This window comes from Zalophus californianus, chromosome 3 (genome assembly GCF_009762305.2).
Source record: "Zalophus californianus isolate mZalCal1 chromosome 3, mZalCal1.pri.v2, whole genome shotgun sequence".
Classification (NCBI taxonomy): domain Eukaryota; kingdom Metazoa; phylum Chordata; class Mammalia; order Carnivora; family Otariidae; genus Zalophus; species Zalophus californianus.
The window spans coordinates 10,343,543-10,365,276 of NC_045597.1; the positions used below are offsets into that span (position 1 = coordinate 10,343,543).

Sequence of the window (21,734 nt, forward strand, 5' to 3'; positions counted from 1 at the left end):
ACGGAGGCTAATTGGAGTGACACTATGTATAATATTTTTTAATGACAAAAAAGAAAAAATAATACCGTTTGGGAAAAACACCATATAAACTCATTCTATCAGGGGCCTGTGTTACCCACTTGATCCCGGGGATCCTTTTTCTGCTGAACATTTACTTTTAATCGTTCCTATTTTAAAATAGTTCCTTTTTTTTTTTTTTTTGGTCTTTCTGTTTTTATTTCATTATTTCTTTTAAGCTTTTAATTTAAATTCCAGCTAGTTAACATACAGTGTAGTATTCGTTTCAGGTGTACAATTTAGTGATTCAACACTTGGATCCAACACCCAGTGCTCGTCTCAAGTGCCCTCCCGAATCCCCATCACCGATTTCCCACATCTCCCCCTCTGCTAACTATCAGTTGAGTTCTCCATAGTTAAGCGTCTGTTTCCTGGTTTGCCTCTTTTTCCCCCTATTATTGTTTGTTTTGTTTCTTAAATTCCACATATGAGTGAAATCATATGGTATTTATTTGTCTTTCTCTCACTCACTCATTTCGCTTAGTGTAATACTCTCTAGCTCCATCCACATCATTGCAAATGGTAAGATTTCATTCTTTCTTATGGCTGAGTGATAATCCAATGTATATATGAACCACCTCTTCTTTATCCATTCATCGGTCAGTGGACACCTGGGCTCTCCCCATAATTTCGCTATTGTAGATAATGCTGCTATAAACATCAAGGTGCATGTATCCCTTTGAATTAGTATTTTTGTATTCTTTGGGTAAATACCTCGTAGTGCAATTGCTGGATCATGGGGTGGTGAGGATGTGGATAAAGGGGAACTCTTTTACACTGTTGGTGGGAAGGCAAACCAGTGTAGCCACTCGGGAAGACAATATGGAAGTTCCTCAAAAAGTTAAAAATAGAACTACTCTAAAATAGTTCTCTGCTGAGTCCCATAAAATTTCAGCTTTTGTTTCTGGAATTCTTTGCATTTTTTAAAACAATCACAACTATGCCTGGTTCTTAAAATAAAGATCAAGTGATATTTCTCTTTCTTTCTTCCTAACATTCCAGGAAAAGTACATTTGTTTAGTCAAAGTCAATTTGAAAATATACACTTTTATTTTTATTCATAATACTTACCAACATATATTGTATACTTAACATTTTTTTAATTTTTTATTGTTATGTTAATCACCATATATTACATCATTTGTTTTGGTGTAGTGTTCCATGATTCATTGTTTGTGCATAACACCCAGTGCTCCATGCAGAATGTGCCCTCTTTAATACCCATCACCAGGCTAACCCATCCCCCTACCCTCCTCCCCTCTAGAAACCTCAGTTTGTTTTTCAGAGTCCATCATCTCTCCTGGTTCGTCTCCCCCTCTGACTTACTCCCCTTCATTCTTCCTCTCCTGCTATCTTCTTCTTTTTCTTTTTTCTTAAAATATGTTGCGTTATTTGTTTCAGAAGTACAAATCTGTGATTCAACAGTCTTACACAATTCGCAGCGCTCACCGTAGCACATGCCCTCCCCAATGTCTATCACCCAGCCACCCCATCCCTCCCACCCCCGACCGCTCCAGCAACCCTCAGTTTGTTCCTGAGATTAAGAATTCCTCATATCAGTGAGGTCATATGATACATGTCTTTCTCTGATTGACTTATTTCACTCAGCATAACACCCTCCAGTTGCATCCACGTCGTTGCAAATGGCAAGATCTCATTCCTTTTGATGGCTGCATAATATTCCATTGTGTATATATACCACCTCTTCTTTATCCATTCATCTGTCGATGGACATCTTAGCTCTTTCCACAGTTTGGCTATTGTGGACATTGCTGCTCTAAACATTGGGGTGCACGTACCCCTTCGGGTCCCTACATTTGTATCTTTGGGGTAAATACCCAGTAGTGCAATTGCTGGATCGAACGGTAGCTCTAATTTCAACTGTTTGAGGAACCTCCATACTGTTTTCCAGAGTGGTTGCACCAGCTTGCATTCCCACCAACAGTGTAGGAGGGTTCCCCTTTCTCCACATCCCCGCCAACATCTGTCGTTCCCTGACTTGTTAATTTTAGCCATTCTGACGGGTGTGAGGTGGTATCTCATTGAGGTTTTGATTTGGATTTCCCTGATGCCGAGCGATGTTGAGCACTTTTTCATGTGCCTGTTGGCCATTTGGATGTCTTCTTTGGAAAAATGTCTGTTCATGTCTTCTGCCCATTTCTTGATTGGATTATTTGTTCTTTGGGTGTTGAGTTTGATAAGTTCTTTATAGATTTTGGATACTAGCCCTTTATCTGATATGTCATTTGCAAATATTTTCTCCCATTCTGTCGGTTGTCTTTTGGTTTTGTGGACTGTTTCTTTTGCTGTGCAAAAGCTTTTTATCTTGATGAAATCCCAATAGTTCATTTTTGCCCTGGCTTCCCGTGCCTTTGGTGATGTTTCTAGGACGAAGTTGCTGCGGCTGAGGTCGAAGAGGTTGCTACCTGTGTTCTCCTTTAGGATTTGGATGGACTCCTGTCTCACGTTTAGGTCTTTCAACCATTTGGAGTCTATTTTTGTGTGTGGTGTAAGGAAATGGTCCAGTTTCATTCTTCTGCATGTGGCTGTCCAATTTTCCCAACACCATTTGTTGAAGAGACTGTCTTTTTATACTTAACATTTTTTTAAACTGAGAAAGTAAATCACATAAGGAGTTTTTGTCTTTCTTTTCATTCCCTTGTCATTACTGCCTTAAACAGTCTAGATCATAAAGGTATTCTGTACATTGAGTGAACGAATGAATGACAGAATGACTGAACAATAAATTTTGAATTTATTGAACAATAAATATTAAGAAACTCAAGGGAATCTTTAAACTGTAACTTTAGGGACACCTGGGTGGCTCAGTCGGTTGGGCGTCTGCCTTCAGCTTAGGTCATGATCCCAGCATCCTGGGATTGAGTCCCACATCAGGCTCCCTGCTTAGCGAGGAGCCTGCTTCTCCCTCTCCCTCTGCCTGCAGCTCCCCCTGCTTGTGCTCTCTCTCTCTCTGACAAATAAATAAATAAAAATCTTGAAAATGTATCTTAAATAATTTGTGTTCCATTATCTTTTTGGTTATCAATTAAAATTAGGCTCAGAGATAATTCAATTATATATTGTCTATATTTTGATTATAATTAATTTATGTTTTGGCTAACTATGCAATATAAATATGCAATATTGCAATTGAATATACAGTATGCTATATACAATATGCAACTGAAATATACATTATGCAGTAACTGTGCTATATTGTCTATATTCAGATTATAATTAATTTATATTTTCAGCTAACTATGCAATATACAAGGCAAATATGATGCTTGTAGTAAAAGATATTTTGTGATATTTCGTGAGGTTTTGAGGACAATGATCATATCTTTAAATTATTTGCTCTGTATGTGATGTGTGGTGTGTGTGTGTGTGTGTGTGTGTGTGTGTGTGTGTGTTTTCAGGAGAACCAGTGGCTCCCCAAGGTGCAATTTTTCTCGTCGTCAGGTTTAATCATCATATGTTGATCATAACACTTAACAGGTTCATTGTCCTCCTAGTTACCCAGACCCCAAGCCTCAGGCTTGCTTTCATACCTCTTTTGTGAACTTCTCAAATATACGAATTACTAAATTTGGTTGATTCTCTTACCAATGATAAAATTATTTAGGCATTTGGGAACTAGCATTGTTTTCCCTAAACTCTCCATAGAATTAATCTTCCTATATTCTATGCAAGATTGCTTTGTGTGTGTGTGTGTGTGTGTGTGTGTGTGTGTGTGTGTGTGTGTGTGTGTGTTTCAGGAGACATTATACATCCTCTAATGTAAAATAGATGATTCCTCAGTATTAACTAAGTTGAATTTATACTTCACATCTGGGTCAGATAACTTTCATGAAGTGGTTTATCATAATGTTAGTTTTGTGAATAATATAGATTATTTCTGAAAACTTCTCAAGGAGGTTTTTTTTGATAGCCTATTTATTAATAAGGGTAGGTGGTTCTGGAAATTATTTTATTTTCCTAAATATCCTATAACAGATTTCATCCTTTTATTCAAAATCGTGGCTTTCTGTTCCTTTTTTATTTTCTAAGCACGTTCAGTCAGAGCTGGTAATGGTAGATGTCACTGAATTCAGAGTTGAGTTTCATGGATTATGATGGAACTAGTGACTTAATGGGGCAGTCCTAAGAAAGCAAAGGTCTTCCTATTTAAGGTTCAATTCTAATCTAAGGAGGTTTTCTGTTTTGTTATTTGAAGGGAATTTTTTTTTTCTAAAATTCCCATTTGATAAAAATATGCATTCTAATGTCAGAGTAGATTCATTATTAAAAGATGAAAGTAGTGTGTCTTCTTTATCACATGTGATTCCAATTAAAGTTAAAGTCAATATATGTTTGATATATTTGCTAATGAAGGCAAGTTGTTTCTTCATGTTTAATTTAGCTCGAGGTGAATTCCTGGTTAATTCCCTACTTATGGTGGTTGATCCACAGGTTTAAAGACCTTCATGCTGACCGCTATTGCTCTTGGTTCTTGTAGGAAGAAAGCTGGTTTAGGACTTAAGCTGCCTACTGAGTGGGATGACCTCTGGTTTCTTAAATGGTAATATCTGTGAGGCTAAGAGAGAAAATAGTGATGTTTTCTGTTTGTGTGAACTTAAAATTTTCCATGCATAGCTCTGCAGTTACTTGTGTTTCATAAATTATTTTCTTCATATAAAATGCCATTTAAAATGCTAAAAGGTATTCCACCAGGCGCCTGGGTGGCTCAGTCGTTAAGCATCTGCCTTAGGTCATGATCCCAGGGTCCTGGACTGGAGCCCCACCTCGGGCTTCCTGCCCAGCAGGGAGCCTGCTTCTTCCTCTCCAGCTCCCCCTGCTTGTGTTCCTTCTCTCGCTGTTTCTCTCTGTCAAATAAATAAATAAAATCTTTATAAAAAATAAAATAAAATGCTAAAGGTATTCCTTTTGAAAGTTTCTTCAATTCTGATACAAAAACTATAGATAGCTTATACTGAATTAACACAAGACCCTTCTCTCCACAGATGTTTCTTGAAATTATTAATTGTGCATGATAACTCCATGTGAAATTTATTTTTAGGGGGATAGTTCCTATGTGAAAGATCGCTGGTGTGTTTTTGATGGATTTATGGTCTTCTGCCTTTGGGTTTCATTGGTGTTACAGGTAACTAAAACTTTTACTTTACATGGGGGTATTTTCCAAAATGTGCTTTGTTTTGCATTGAAACTCTGAATAAAAATAATAATCAATATATGTCGAATGTGATGGTGTAACTTTCTTCAACATCATGTTATTTTAAATGTTTATGATAAAAAACTAACATTTTAATCATTGTCAGTCACATCTGTGAATTGTTTCTCAATCATCAACACTATAGCAAATTATTTCTTATTAAAAAGATACAAAAATATATTTATTGAAACGAAGGACAGAAAATGGGGTAAGATTTCTGTATTTGTAGAATAAAAAAATTGAGTTTAAATATTAAAGTTCCAGTCTTTTGTGTGACTGAGTCCTCACCAGAAAAAGCTGACAAACAGAGATACATTGGAATGAACATAAAATACCATATCGCAAATAGAAAATGCCTTACTATGAGAAATGGGGAACATATGCTTAAAAGGCTAAAGGTGGGATTTTACTGGATAATAGAATTCATTTCCATGCATTCATTTAGGCTTCAGTTTTGCATTTAATTCAACTCAAGTTAGTATAGTCTTATTAAAAAATTTAGACTAGAATAAATTCACAGTCCATCCTGCAAAGTCATCTTAATGCTAATTGATGAGCTCTCCTTATTTTTACAAAGCTCACCTCTCCAACGATCTGATTTCATCCTGCATATTCATGCGTTCTTTTCCATTTAATAGCTATTATATGACTGACAGACGTTTTCTAATTATCATTTTGCCTCTGTTAGTAAATGGTACAATTCCTTTTTTATTTTTTCATAATAATCTTAACCCTTTCTCCATTACTTTATGTTCTAGCTATTTAAAAAAGTTCCACCAAAGGACAGTATTCGTAAGGAAAGCTCAGCATACTTATTCTGTATTCTAAGTTGGCACTTGTCTTTGTAAGAAAAACTGGGCTTTGATGAATTATATGGGAAATGAGTAAGAGCATTGGATTTATATTAGTTTATGTATTCATTTCTCTGAAGATAACTATAGCTTCAAAATAGACCATTTCAGTGGAAAATAATGCAGGGCGAAGTTCGGAGTACAGGGTGAGCTCTTGATGCCATCTGTGTTTGTCATAACTACAGGCAAAGCTAAGGGAGGCTCTGAGCTTGTTTCTTCTTACCTCTTAATTCACAGGTATGTGAAATTGCTGATATAGTTGACCAGATGTCACCTTGGGGCATGTTACGGATCCCACGGCCACTAATTATGATTCGGGCATTCCGGATTTATTTCCGATTTGAGCTACCAAGGACCAGAATTACAAACATTTTAAAGTAAGTACTGCTTTTATGTAAGTTAAGGAGAAAAGCTGATGACATTTTTGTAAGTTTTGCCTACCTCTTTTCCCCTCTAGGCGATCGGGAGAACAAATATGGAGCGTTTCAATTTTCCTACTTTTCTTTCTGCTGCTTTATGGAATTTTAGGAGTTCAGATGTTTGGAACATTTACCTATCACTGTGTGGTAAATGACACGAAACCAGGGTAAGTTTATCTACTGACTGCGTTTTAATCTAGGTGATAAACAAGAAAGTTTCTGCAGTTCTTATGAGTAAACTCTATGTCTAAGTTGAGCAAAAAAAGTCTTTGTGTACTTTGTTCTATATTCTCTGTTTCCTCAAAGTTTTCCTGTCTGATTTTTAAAGACAAGTATTCAAGACAAGCCAGACTGAAAAAACGTTTACCCCGTGGGAAAGTAGACTAAGCAAATTCAAAGTGTGCATTTGGAGATTTCCCTCAGTGTGACAGAATGAGGGGTGTGCTACCGTAATACCATCTGAGTATTTCCATTTCTTATTTAGATAAGATGGAAATGAGAAATGGTGTAACTACTTGGAAAAACAGTTAGGCAGCTTCTTAGAAAGTTAAACAGACACCTACCATATATCCCGTTCATTCCGTTCCAGGTATCTAACCAGGGGAAATGAAAACATATGTCTGTAAAATAGACTTATACGTAGTGTTTGTGTTTGTAATAGCCCAGACTGCTAACAACCCAAATCTCCACCAACAGGTAAATGAATAAACTAATTGTGATATATCCATATGATGAGTACTGTTTAGCAATTAAAAAAAAAGTATGAGAAATTGATAAATACAGCATCTTGGATGAATCTCAAAATAATTATGCTGAGCAAAATGAAGCCAGATGAAAAAGATTACATACTCTGTGATTCCATGCATACAAAATTCCAGAAAATGCAAGCTTATCTGTGACGACAAAAAGGAAATCAGTGACTGCCGGGGAGTAAGGTTAGGGATAAGAATAAGGAGTTACCAAGGGGCATTAGGAAACCTTTGGGGTTGGGGCACCTGGGTGGCTCAGTCGATTAAGCGTCTGCCTCAAGCTGTACAATTTAATATGTGCAATTTATTGTATGTCAGGTATATCTTATGAAAACAGTTTAGAAATGCTCTGGTGTAAAGTGGAAATCTAAGTTTCTTCATATGGCTAGACAGCTGGTCCAGCACGATTTATTGTGTGCTGGGCTCAGTGAATTTAATGCTACTTTTCTCGTTTACCAATTCCCAGTCTCTATTTGGGTTTGTACCTACGGTCTCTGTTGTGCTTAATTGATCTATTGGACTATCTCTTCACCCATATTACACTCTGGACTTTGTCTAGATGATAACATGGCTGTATGTATGGGGTCACTTTCTAGCTTCCTGCCTTATGTATACTCTGGACCCTGTTTTCCGCCTCTTGTGGGTATTAACACCCAAGCTCTTAGCCACTGGACACTTAGCCCCCATCCATACCACGATTTTGTCAATTCATGGACTTCCCTCTCTTTTTAGTTCCCTCTTACCTTTTGATCTTTTGGGACATATTTTTTCTTTCTTGTAAGCCCAGATATGCATTTTTAAATGTTACCATTTATCCAGTAGATCTAGCTGTTTGTAATGGGAAGAGTTGAATTTAATATAGCCCAGTTTGCCAGACCTAGCCCTCTGGCACTCCTAGCTAATCCCCGCCCCCCCCCCCCCCCGCCGCCGCCCCCATTTTTCTCATTACACTGTGAAGTCCTTGAGGACACAAAGGACAAGCGTGGAGAAGACTCCTTTTAGGGCCAGTACCTAGTATTCTAGCATAGAGTAAGTACTTAGTAACTATCTGTTGAAGGCATGGTGAACAATACATTATATTTAGACAGAGAATAATAACATTGTGACAAATTGATACAGAAGAGGAAATTAAAAAAAAAAAAAACAAAGGGAGAAAAGCAAGCTGTTAAATGGGACAAGGGAGAAAGGGTTAAAAAATAAGAAAGCACTGCTATGAGTGGAAAGAAGTGAGGTAGCACACACTCAGGGTAGGGACGTTGGAGGAAGAGAAGAGGTGAGTAAGGGGGTAGCCTGTGTGGGTGCGGGAAGAGACACGTGTGGAAGAAAACCTGTAGGTAGTTTTTTTTTTTTTTTTTTTTTTAAGTGTATGTAGGCTGTAAAATCTGTCTAGATTGTTCCATGAATGAATATGGAGGTGGTAAAAAGATATGGTGTGGGTGGGAAACAATAGAAGAGAGGCAAAGAACAGAGGAAGCTTCCACATAAGAAAGCTGCTGTGTTCTAATAGCTGCGAGCACAGGAAGCTGATTTAAAGTTTCCATTTTATTAAAAATCAAGTCGGGATGTGTGAGAATTGTAAAGCTTGTTAGAATTGTAAAACTAGCTAGATGATCAGGCATCCTGCTGGCAAACTTAACTTTGACACATAAAGTACAATGCAAACGGAGAAGAGGTAGAGGAGTGCCTCTGACCTCAGGGCCCTTGCATCACTTCAGAAACTGCTCTTTGCCATCTCCTCACCGTACCCAGTACTAGGACATGAATGGCTTTGAAAAAAATACTAAAAGCCTTTTGTATTCTGAATATTAGCTCCAGCTCATTACTTTATCCTAAAAATGGAGTTCTCTATGAAGAATTACATACGTTTTGGCAGAATTTTCAGTTACTCTAGACATAGCAGTTATGGAGGAATGTCTGCATTTTCTCTTTCCCATATTTATAAAATCTGCCCATTAGCTTTATGAACATGCACATGTATTTTGCCTTCCTTTTCTGTGACAATTACTCTTTGAGAAGAAAATAGGTAGATAGCTGCAGAGCAATACTGTTGCTCATAATAACAATTTTCATAAGTTTGATGATTCATTTCAAAGACCAATGCTTTATACCATTTTTCTTTTAATTTTCAGTTCAGCATTAACTGAATTTTAACCTCTTACCCAGAAGCAGAAAAATTGTTGATGCCGTTTTACCATTAGTTCCAGCCAGACTTTAATGTATTTTTAGAGACTTAAAAACCGCCTGAAGTCAAAATAAAATGCGTAAAAATCCCAATTAAAAAAAAAAAAAACTCCAACCTTTTTGTTTCCTTTGGTTGCTTCTGAACTAGGAGTTTCTCATAAATATCTCTGAGTCGGAGATTAAGCTACAGTATGATGGCTGTGTTTCCAGTGATTGGTGTTGCCAGTCGCTGTCATGACCTCGTTTCTCTTAATTGTTATCCTTTACAATCGTCCGATTTCTGCTTAATTGATTTTCATGCACTATAGCCTGATAATGGGAGAGCTTGCAGGCAGAGCTGTGTCTGCTCAGGAACCTGTATATCCCACGTTTCAAGGCTGATCTCTGGAATTGATTGTGTATAATCTGTGAGGCAAACAGGATAAATAAGGAAGCAACTCAAAACACACAGTTTTGCTTTTAGATAGAGCTGATTTCTTTTAAAGCAGAGAAAAGGGGGTCTTCCCTTTGTCCTCCGTAGCATTACTCGTAAAGCTTTAGATTCTTCTCTGATAATGAATGGAGACCCAAGGCAATTATGGGACGAGGAATGCTATTTGACTAAGCAAAGCAGTTCATATCCTAAAGAAATTTAGAAGAGCAGTGGCCTCTGGCAGAAACAGGTGTTGCAAAATGCCAAATCTACCGGAAGCTACAAGATGAACGTGTGAAAATGACTGGTAGGTGAAATAGAAGAGATGAAGGCTTATCTGCCACCTTATTACCATTCCCGAGAAAGGAACGAAATTTAGTCCTAGCTTAGTATCAAATAATGAAATCTTCCCAAGAGTGAGATAATTAGGAGAACTCTAAAGTAAGCAAATGTAAATATTAAGTATATACAAGTTTTCTCTAAGGAGAACAGGGTTCCATCAGGAGTTCAAGTAAATGCTTATAATGGCTGAGCCATTAGGTTTGAGACGTGGAGGTGGGGGGGGCCACACGTCACAGATGCTCGGGACAATCCTCGTAGGTCCTTTCTGTGGCAGAGTAATTACTAACAGCTTTCTTTTCCATCTCAGGGGAGTTCCCGGATGGTCACCCCACCCGGGGCAGCTTGTAGGACTCGGTGGTGTTTTATAAAATATCACTAACACTTAGCCTAGAGACAACATAGAGTTGGATTTGGGTTATAGCTTTCTCTTGCTGGTCCTAAATAATATTTAAGTTTATCCTTTAGGGTCCTTGGAAAATAAATGAATTATTGGCTTATACATCCTGTTCAAAAAATAATGAAGTTTTTTTTTTTTTTAATGGGAAGGTCAGAAGAATTAAAAATAGAAATGCAGTGGAACTTAAAATATTAATTTCTAATTTCTATGGACTTTGTCAGGAGGGAATTTTGTAGAATATGTAGAATCATAACTGCCTCAAATTCATGCAAAGGTCTTTGAATTCTTCTTGATTTATATTTAAACTTCTTTTGAAGGATGAAGACAGACTGCTACATTTAACTTACTGGATTCCTGCAGAGATGTCTGCTGGGTGGGAGATAGAAGAACAAATTTGGATAAATGCATATTGGAAAGCTCCTCTTTAAAATATTTAAATAAGAAATGAAAATACTCTGATGGGTGCATATAGATTTCTAACTAAATTAATAGCAACATTTGTGGAGCACCTATTATACTTCATATATTTTGCTTCTATAACTAATTTTTAGAGCAACCTGAAAGCAGTTATTTCCCCCATTTTGCAGATGAAGACAGAGTCCCAAAGAAATTAAATAATATGTTCATCTGGTAAGTGAGAGCACCAGGATTTGAACTCAGGTCTGACTTCCCAGCCCATGCTTGATCTGTCATTTGAGCAACTTCTACCATATTATAAGCCCACATTTGTAAACCTATATGCACATTAGATCCACGTCCATATGCATAAGCTCTTTATATGGCATAGAGAAAATGAAAGTCCATATGACATCCAGTTTCTTTCCATCCCGGTGTAGACGTTATGTTCCAGGGGATTCTGCCCCATCCAAATCTATAAAATAGTGGCATGCAATATATTTGTATCACTCCATATATCTCTTTTAAAACTGTTGTGCATATCCACCTCAAGGATATGGCCCACCTGAGCCACCAGTTAAACCAACCTTTCATATGTTACAAATTTTTTTAAAAAATTAAATATAAGAAAATATTTCAGAATAAACTGAATTCCCATATGAAAATTAATACCAAAATGATTTTCACCAGAATAGAAAAAACATTTCTGCATCTTTAGCATAAAAAAAAAGGAAAACCCTACACTTTGAAAAAGGGTCTAAAAGAAATTGGGTAATTTCTTTCGATCAATTACAATATAGCACCTCTTTTGACCTTCCCAAAAAGAAGAGAATGTAATAACATAGGTTATAAAACTCTTACTTACTATTAGCGGTAAATAACTTTTACGGTACAATTGATATCTGGGTTTTTTTTTTTCTCATTTAATACCCACAACGACCTGTTAACGTCATAATCTATTGTTAAACTCTACATTACAGCCAGGAGATTGAGGCTTAGTGAGGTTAAGGAAGCTATCCAAGATGAAACAGTGTGTAAGTGGCAGAAGCAGGGTTGAAACCCAGTTCTCCCTGACACGATTTCTATGCCTTTCAATATTCGACTGTACCTTGGTCGGTATGTGAGATGATCTTCAACACATGTGTGTCCAAAATATGTGAGTACAATATTTAGTTTCCCTTTGGTTACAAGGAGCACATGCTTAGGAGACAGGCTCTGCACGGGGTGGATGAGTACATGGTTAAGGTGGCTTGTATTAGGACTGAATTCTGCCGTGAGGTCCTGGGACTCTTGATCATATTATATGAACGGGAAATGAGGAGCCCTGACAATTCAGTCCCTCGCAAATAGCATTCACTGTAGTTGCCTGTGTAGAAATCATACCTCGCCTCAGGTTCAACCAGACCAGCCTGCTTTCCCTCCGATAGAAACCGTAGTCACCATGCAGTGACCATAACAGCACGAGCAGTACATTTGGGGAATTCATTTCCAGGACGAGATCTCTCTGATAGAGAAAATCACCCGGCAAGCTTTGTAAAAATACAAACTCCAAGCCGCACCCTTAGATTCATATTTATAGCAGGGCTAAGATTCTCAGAATCGGTTGGGTTAGAAATCAGTGTTAGTTTTACATTAAAACTCCCAAAGATGTGTTGTAGAGTAGAACACAAATTTTGCATGGCTTCTTCAAAGATAAAAGCTGGAGTCTTCAAAGAAGTGCTAAGCTTTCAGCTGCTACACCCCCACTGCGGGGAGCTTGACTTCCCTGTTCCCTGAAGGCTGGTTCCTTAGAAATGTCTATAAAGCACCAGAGGTTATCAGAGCCTCTCATCATTCTTCCAGAGAAGCAGGTTGTCGGTGTGTGTCCTGGGATCACAGGGCAGTCATCTCAATTTTACTGATTCAGTGACTTCTACCTTTTTTAGGTCTAGCAACTGAACTGGGCAGGTGTACTGTGTGGTTGAGGGCACCTGGGGACTGGGGCTCTGGCACGTTCCACATCCTTCCCTGATCTTCACTTTTAAGGTAGCTACATGTTCTTAGCACCAGTGAGCCCTGACATCATTTGACCCAAAAGGAATGAACCCCAACCATACAACTCAGCCACACCACAGCCAGTAAACATGAATATATTTGGAGCTCCTCTTATGTATAAGGCAGTTTGTATTCCTAATTGCTAATTCATAATGTGATCTCATAGGTTGGACATGATGGTCCTCATGAAAGAGAAGAGGAAAGAACTCCTTGCCACACATTAATTAATTGGCAAAATCACCAACTGAAAATCTGTAATCTTGGCCCCAGATTCTGGTGGCCATTTTCCACCATGCCAACTGACTCCTTCCAGATAACTTCTCATCCTGGATCTTGTAGTTTCTCAAGGAAAGGGAAAAGAGTTACTGCTTGAGGAGACCTTGGCCTAGATTCACAATGTCAAGGGTGGTAGACTTTGTCTTATGACCTCAAAACAGTTGTCACATTTCCAGTTTGGAGCTAATCAGTGCAAGCTCTGTGTCCTGATACTTTACTTTTCTGATACTCTTTGAATACATTCATATACCTCTCCTTGCCTAATCCTTGCTCAGATGCCAGTTTCTAGGCATATCTGGTCCCTTATCCATATTGGTGAAGTAGTGACCAATATAATTAAGGGAGTAAAGTCGGAGAAGATACATAATTAAAAGAACTATTCAGATACAACAAGGTACGATGACAATTTGAAATACTTGCTTTCAAAAGAAAATCATGTTTTGTCATTTAAATTACATACATTATTTGAAAAAATCTTTAATTTTACCATTTTGTTGCATGATGAATTCGGTTCTTTATGGTATGGCTTTGTCCATCTAGCCATTCAGGAATGGATTAAGGCATGGAAAATCATATTATGATACTCTCAGCTTAACAATAAGGGGAAATTTATTCCCTAAATTTTTAGAAAATGTACCAGATTTCCTTGTTTATAAAAAGTGGTGTGATGTCAATATTACTTCCTGCCGCAGACTATTTGTCTTGTTTGTGGTCCCTCTAAAAGTCCCGGAGAGCAATTAAAAGTTCTCAAAAATCAATAAGTAGTCTCTTCTCTGCAAATTCCAGGGTGTGGTGAGTGTTCCAAAGCATCCAGCATTAGCAGTAGCCAGGCCAGTTCATAAGAGCTTTTAATTAATCCTGAAAGCGGAGGCCAAATAGGAATGAAAACAAAGCCAGATGATTCTCTGGAATGAACCCAAAAGGCGGGTAGCAGCCAGAGCAGGTTCGTTGTCAGCACAGGGAAGGGACCACATCTAAATGCAAGAAAGTGAGCCTTATTTTTCTGGCTGCCACTAGGAATGAGGCGAGCCAGGCCCTAAGGTATCAAAGGGCACATTCACTATCCTCCCAGATGCGAAGGCTCTGTGTGTGTGTGTGTGTGTGTGTGATTCACTCCATGGGTTTAACTAAAGTGTGTTCTATTTATGACTTCTCCCTAGAACATACAGTATAAATAGAAGAGAAACCTATTGATGGCAATAAATAACAAACTGATCTTAGGCGTACGGTGTTATCTGTTGCCTATGGATTTGCTGTGCTGCCTACCTCCTTCTTTGCACCACTAACAATTTCCTCGTGGAGTGCAAACTTCAGAAATACCTTTGGTGTAGCTGAGCCTCTGTGAATATTTTTTTTTACAACAAATGGACCAGATTTGGCTACAAGACCGCAGTGTTTTTCTGTTTATGTTCAGTTCTTCAAGGGAAAAAAGAAAAATATAAACAAAAACCTGTATGTATATCTATCTATAAATTCCCATGATAGGTATATTTTGTGAAAATCTTGCAAATAAGTAATGATCTCTTTTGTAAATTAGTGTGTTTGACCTTTTTGGCCATTCTCACAAATGAGGGACAGATTGTAGTCAGCTCGAAGTATATCAGACATACTATGTCAGTTGGGGGAAGCACAGATTTTTGTCCTTTTCCCCAATATGCCAATTTCTGAGAATGTAGTTTACAAATTGTTTGGTATGGTAACACGTGCTTGTTTATAAGCCCCTGAGAGAAAGCTGTGAGCAGCTACACCCTACCAATAAAAGGGTAAAAACGTTCTCTTCCTCCCCCTGTGATTTCTTGTTCTCTGTCTCCTATGCACACACAGGCTCTGGCATTTCCACTTTCCAGGATGTCAGGGGGTGTGTCTGCCCTAGATCTCGTGTCTGTCGATCCTTTAGTGGTCACCCCAAGCAACGACCCCATTGGGAGGTCTTCCTAGTGCTCACCATCGACTACCTACACTCGTGATGTTTCTGCTTGATGCTCCTGTAGCGCTAAGAGCCGATACCTGGCTCTCAAAGCATTCATCATGCTCTACTGTGGTGATTACTCTTCTAGGTAGTAAAGCCTTTGATCTGGAAATATCTTCTTAGTCGTCTCCATTCCTAGCATGTTGTGTGGCATAGACTGGGCCTTTCAAATTTAATCATTTTGAATGAATGGATGGACAAATGAAATTAAGTGACCCTACCAAGAATATGGGAAGAACAATCTCTGAAAAGTGGTTAAGTAATGATAACCATAGTTATGTTCATAAGTGACAGTCATTACAAAAGGCCAGCACTAAATGTGTTGCAGCAGTGACAGCAGTTTGATACTGGTAGAGTGAGATGACATTGTGAGTAATGAAGAGAGCAATTTAACACAATGTCTTGAGCTATTGCATTTGGCATTGGTGAGTCCTGTGGAGAGATGAGAACAGAACACAGTGGGCACATGGTTTGCTCTAATTATCACCTTTCTTTTAAAAATATGAAAGTGTGATGGGGTCGTTGTGGGAATTGTTTTTTAATAATAGCTAAGAAGTTTCTCATCTTACAGATAAGGAAACTGAGGCTCAGATGGTCAAAGTGAATTGCCCAAGGTAATTAAGTTGGTTAATCATTGAACTGAGATGATAATCCTTGTGTTCTGATATACAGCTCAATCAGTGCTCTTTACTATCAGGAGTAATGATTAACTTAAATTCATACAACTCTTAAGTACTGAGGTGTTGTTTGGGGCTGTTATAAACAATATTAGCAACAAATTGAGAACATATTTTCTTAGATCTCAAACCCCTACGTAATGTTATTTGTAAATACGATATTTTAAGAATTAAAAAATAAGAATTAAAAAAATAAGAGTGAATCTCACACACACACACACACACACACACACACACACACACACACACACACACACAGCCTTTGCATCTGGGAGGATAGTGAATGTGCCCTTTGATACCTTAGGGCCTGGCTCGCCTCAGGTCACTCACCTGAGTGGCTCCGTCGGTTAAGCGTCCAACTCTTCATTTTGGCTCAGGTCATGATCTCAGGGTCATGAGATCAAGCCCTGAGTCAGGCTCTACACTCAGCTGGGAGCCTGCTTAAGATTCTCTCTCTATCTACCTCTCTCCACCTTCCCACTCTCTCTAAAAAACAAAACAAAAACAAAAAAACAAACCCAAAAACAGAAAACCATATGCCAGGCAGATAATTAATGTCTTTTGAAAAATAATTTTCTCCAAGGGATTCCAGTATTCATTTTGAGACATGGAAACTACTAAAGCCAAGACTTCAAAAAATGGTAATTCCATGCCAGTTTTTAGATATCACACTTAAAAATTGCATAAAAACAACAGGATCCAATTGTTGAAGGATTTTTTCTGTAGTTACTTTATAAGCAAACAAATAAACAAGCACATAAATAGATTTGCCATAGATTTCAATAATGGTGGAAAGACACATTCCTTCAGTTAGCCAAAAAATAATGATGACGGCATCTACTATGTATTAGTCAAGGTTCTTCAGAGAAACAGAACCAATAGGATGTGTATATAGGAAGCAATGAGATTCACTTTATTTATTTATTTATTTTTATTTTTTAAAGATTTTATTTATTTGAGAGAGAGGGAGAGAGAGAGAATCTCCAGCAGACTTCACACCGAGCACAGAGCCTGCTGTGGGGCTCTCAATCCCAGGACTCCAAAATCATGACTGTGCCAAAACCAAGAGTGAGATACTCAACCGAATGAGCCACCCAAGCACCCTAGTAGAATTCATTTTCAAGTATTGGCTCATGTGATTGTGAGGACTAGCAAGACCAAAATCTTCAGAGCAGGCCAGCAAGCTGGAAATTTCAGAATGAGCTGTTGTTGCAGTCTTGAATCCAAAGGTACTTTGGAGGGTTCTTTTCAGAAGATGTCAGTATTTTTTCTGAAGGTCTTCAATTGATTAGATGACGCCCAGTCACATTATGTAATCTGCTTTACTCACAATCTACTGATTTAAATGTTAATCATATCGAAAAAATTACCTTCATAGCAACATTTACATGGTGCTTGACCAAACAACTGGGCACCATAATCTAGCCAAATTCACTCATAAATTTAACTATCACAGACTATGTGTTAGGGACTATAAGGAATTGCAGGCTACACTGGGGAATAGTTGAGTTTGGAAGACATCCAATGAACAGTTGACCACTCAAACATGAATTAGACACTTCCCAAGTGCCTGAAATGTCAAGTGTGGGTATTTGGAGAAATTAGAGCAGAGAAGCCTAACCCAGCCTGAGGGACTTGGAGGGGCTCCCCTAAGAAAGTGACATGTAGCCTGGAGGCCTGAAAGCTGAAAGATGGGTTAACCGAGCAAAGATGGGAGGAGAAATTTCTAAGCAGAGGAAAAAGTCCTGAGGTAGAAGGAGCATACCAAAAGCTGGGAGAGGCCACCATGGTTGGATACCAGGACACTTGAAAGGGGAAGAGCCAGATCCTTTAGGATCTTATGGATGAGATTTGCCACAGACGGACCTCAGGTAAGACTGAGATTATGAAAAGTCTCTCTTAATGCTCTGTGGCTAATGGATCAGAAGGGCTAAGAGTGGCTGCAGGATGACCAGTTAGGGGACGAGATAGTGGTGCAGGTGGAGGTGGAGACGGTGAGAGCTGAATGAGCTCAAAAGATATTTTGGAATATATTTAGGGACACATGACGTCTAGTTATGGAAGTTGAGGGAGAAGTAGGTATCAAGGAGATTCCACAATCTCAAGCCTGCTCAGTACTTTGGATGAAGGTCTCATGGTGCTGCTTGTTATGAAGAAATGTTGGTGAAGGAGTCTGTGTTCAGTAAGGGGTGTAGAGTTGGAGGCACTTGGGGTGTAGCCAGGTGGAGACATCTACTAGGTAGTTGGACACGTAACTCTGAGACTCTAAAAGACACCTAGGATGAGAGAGAATTGAAACTATGGAGATGGATTTGTCTGCATAGAGAGAGAGTATCATGAAAGAGGAGGCTAAGGACCAAGCTCAGAGTAACTCAGGCCTGAGGGCCAGTTACAGGAGGAGAAGATGGAAAAGGAGAATGATCTGAGAAACAGGGACGAAACTAGCATCTTCCAAGCCAGCAACACTGCCTCTCTCTCTCTCTCCCTAACCACAACTGGGAAAGGTTTTCTGTTTTTACGGACTTGTGTGATTAGGTTGGGCCCACCCAGATAAACCAGGATAATCACTCAAGACTTTTAGCCTTGTTCACATCTATAACCTTAATTCCATTTGCCATGTAACATAACATCTTCAAGTGTTCCAGAGATTAGTATGTGGATATCTTTAGGGGGCCATTTTTCCGCCTACCACCAAAACAACTATGTGGAATGCTGCTCAGAAGTCGCAGAAGATAAAAACTGAAAGTGTTCCAGTTGGTTGGGGCACGTGGAAATAAACTAGAGCAAATTCAGTAGATGGGAGATCATGAAAATGGGCTAAAAATTAAATCAGAGGGATTAGAAGTAGATAATTTTTTTCAAGAAATCCGACTGTGAGTAAGGAATGCAGGTCTTGAAACCCACTTAAGCATGAGTGAGTATTTATTAGGACTGGAAGAATCATTGTCTATATTTAGAGTTTGGCTGTTGGTTAGCAAGAATTCTACCCTCCCTAATTCCAGAGAGCCTCTTGTATTCTATCATGAATATCTGAGGGAAGATGAACAAGGAAATAATTAACGTTAACAAAAATAAAACCTAGAAGATACTTGTTAACTGTGACAACGAAACTAAGATAAATAACAAATATACATTCTGAAACTCCTGATGTTTATTTCCACTTTTCAAAGGAGTAATCATCATGTGGTTTTAGATACATGAGTTCCAGGGCAATTAATCATCTAATAAATGTGTCTCTAACAAGCATTTGCTAATAGCTTGATGTTGGCAAAAATAATATGTTTCAAATCTGCTGCCTCTGAAGCCAAAAGATTTCAGCATAATATCTGTGCTGGTGAAGGTTGTGCTTAAAATGAAAGTCAGTGTTAATATGAAAGAAACAAATAATAAGTCAAATTAAAAAAGGAAAAAATACTCTAATACTTATAAACCGGTGAAAGCATTATCATAATAGTTAACAATTATTGAGTGATTGACTAATTGTCAGTGCTATTTTGGGAGTTGTACATTAGCTCATTTAATCATTAAGACACTCCTACTACAAGTAGGTAAAAAGGCTATCCCCATTTTAGAAATGTGGAAACTGAGGCAGCACACACCAGGACTAGAGTTCCAATCTAAGCAGTCTACAAATTTCGAGATACCAACAGCAATCAGTAACACTCTGCTGAGTACCCCATTTTAAGTACCGTACAGACCTAAGTCACTAACAGGTTTGCCAGAGTCCTGAGAGAGAGGCATTTCCCTGCCATCACCTGAGGAAGAAACCGAGGCACAGATAGGGGAGGCCACACACGCAGTAAAGGCTAAGCTAGCATTCACATCCAGCAGACTGGCTCTGGAGTCCAGTCTCCTACCCAAATAGCTGAAAGGTGATGTTTTTTGAACTTCTTCATGGAGACAGTGCTTTCTTAACCATTGCTGCTTTTGTCTTCTTAAAGTCTTAAAAATGAAAAAAAAATTAATTTCGATGGGCTTCCCTCTCTGAAGTTCACCTTCACCTTTCTTAAGAATTGGGTGATCTATAAAGTTTCTTTCAGCTGCATAATCCCGTGAACAAAATGCTGTCGGTATCATGTGCCTGAATTCCTTCTGTTCTTCTGACAAGTCTTTATTGTTGTGTTTTTACGTGTGTTTTAATTGTACGCTACATTTTATGATCGTAATGATCACTAATTGTTTATAATAAGCATTTATTGAGCATTATTGTTATTATTGAGCCTTTCTTTATTGTAACATGCTGGGTGCTAGGCTGAGTGCACTCCTTGGTTTCCTTTACTTAATCTTCACGCAGGCTTTGCTTCTAATTATGGTTACTCTCCATAGCTGACAGACGAAGAAACTGAGCTTAGAGACATTTAGAACTTTGTTCAAGTCACACCACTCGTAATTGGCAGAGCTTGAGATCAAACCCAGAAAACCTTGCTCTGAAACTCTGAAGCCCAGTCCCCTTACCACTTTGCCCCAATGTGTGGGTTCCACACCAGAAACTCAGACGAGACGTCAGCAAAGATGGATATTCGGCTTACATATAAAAAGGTGAAATGAAGAGAAACACACGATATGTCTGCCTAAAACCATCTCTCTCTGACATAACCAAGTGGTAATTTCCACAACAAGACCTTTCCCCTGGAGTTTGGCGTGGGGGATCCAAAGGAGCAATTTAACATAGGATTGGGAACAATTCTTTAGATACTTATTCCCCAAGCCAGCAGACAGATTATTTCCTTGAAGCTAATGGAATCTGAAGGAACACACTTGAAGTGTCTGAAATGCAGGTGAGGCTTTTAGAGCTTTGTTTATGACTGAGACGGAACTGGGTGAAGTGTCACCAGGCCTGGAGTGTGTGTGTAAACTCATGAATGTGTATGTGCACGGTGGCCTCATGCAGGTAATGGATCTCAGAGAGTTAGGTGTCAGACTCTAGAGAAAGCATATTATATACAGGGAAGAAAGCAGCTAATTGAATATAAGAGGGTATTAAAGAAGAAATATGACCCAACATGTCTGCCTCAATTGGGCCATAAGCTGAGGGAAAGAGACTGTCCTGAGGGTGGTCCCCACTTAGGAAATGCCTAGAAACATCGAAGTAGTGGGAAATGAGTTGTAATAAAATCATGGATTTAGAAGCCTTGTGAAATTGTCTAGCCTGAACTCTGGCCACTGCACAAGCCATGTGAATTGCCTCCGATAGCAGCTATTCGGGGCCCATTTTAGAGGTCAGCCCAGAATGAGATTCCCCAGTCGCCGTTCCAATGATGACCTGTACTTGCTCCCAAGAAAGCCATTACTTATTTAAATCCTTGTACATCAATTTAATCTCCACGTTGCCCTCCAGAACAATGAAACGGGGATGTATCACTGTCCACCTAAATGACCCTCGTGATCCTCTGCCAACACAGAGGAAGACCAAGTGTCATTTATAAGACTCACAGTAGTCGAACCATATGGAAAATGACTGTCATCATTTACTATTGCTTAGAAGTGGAGGAGTAAAATTGGTACCTACAGTCAGGTTAAGCATCTTGTGAATAACAAGGAAGCCCCAAGCACATCAACATTCCTTACAAATCTACAGAAAAATTCTTTCCTTTGCTTATCTGGGTCTTGGTCCTTAATGACAAAAACAATGATGGTGATAGCATTCTTATAAAGCACTACTGTGAGGATGAATCAGGTATCATCTGAGAAATGTTTACCATCATCAATGCTATGAACACCTTTCGGGAATCATGAATTTTACGTGGGTGTCCCTACGGAGC

The 21,734-nt window shown here is 38.7% G+C and overlaps 1 protein-coding gene across 5 annotated transcripts in view; it reads left to right on the forward strand.

The window, feature by feature from the left end:
* NALCN (sodium leak channel, non-selective) overlaps window positions 1-21,734 on the forward strand; it is a 308,843-nt gene that overhangs the window by 33,728 nt on the left and 253,381 nt on the right. For all 5 annotated transcript variants that reach the window (XM_027590539.2, XM_027590535.2, XM_027590538.2 and 2 more), the window contains exons 4-6: window positions 5,117-5,200; window positions 6,358-6,497; window positions 6,578-6,706. In XM_027590539.2, the coding sequence (XP_027446340.2) occupies window positions 5,117-5,200; window positions 6,358-6,497; window positions 6,578-6,706 (353 nt within the window). The remainder of the gene's footprint in view (window positions 1-5,116; window positions 5,201-6,357; window positions 6,498-6,577; window positions 6,707-21,734) is intronic.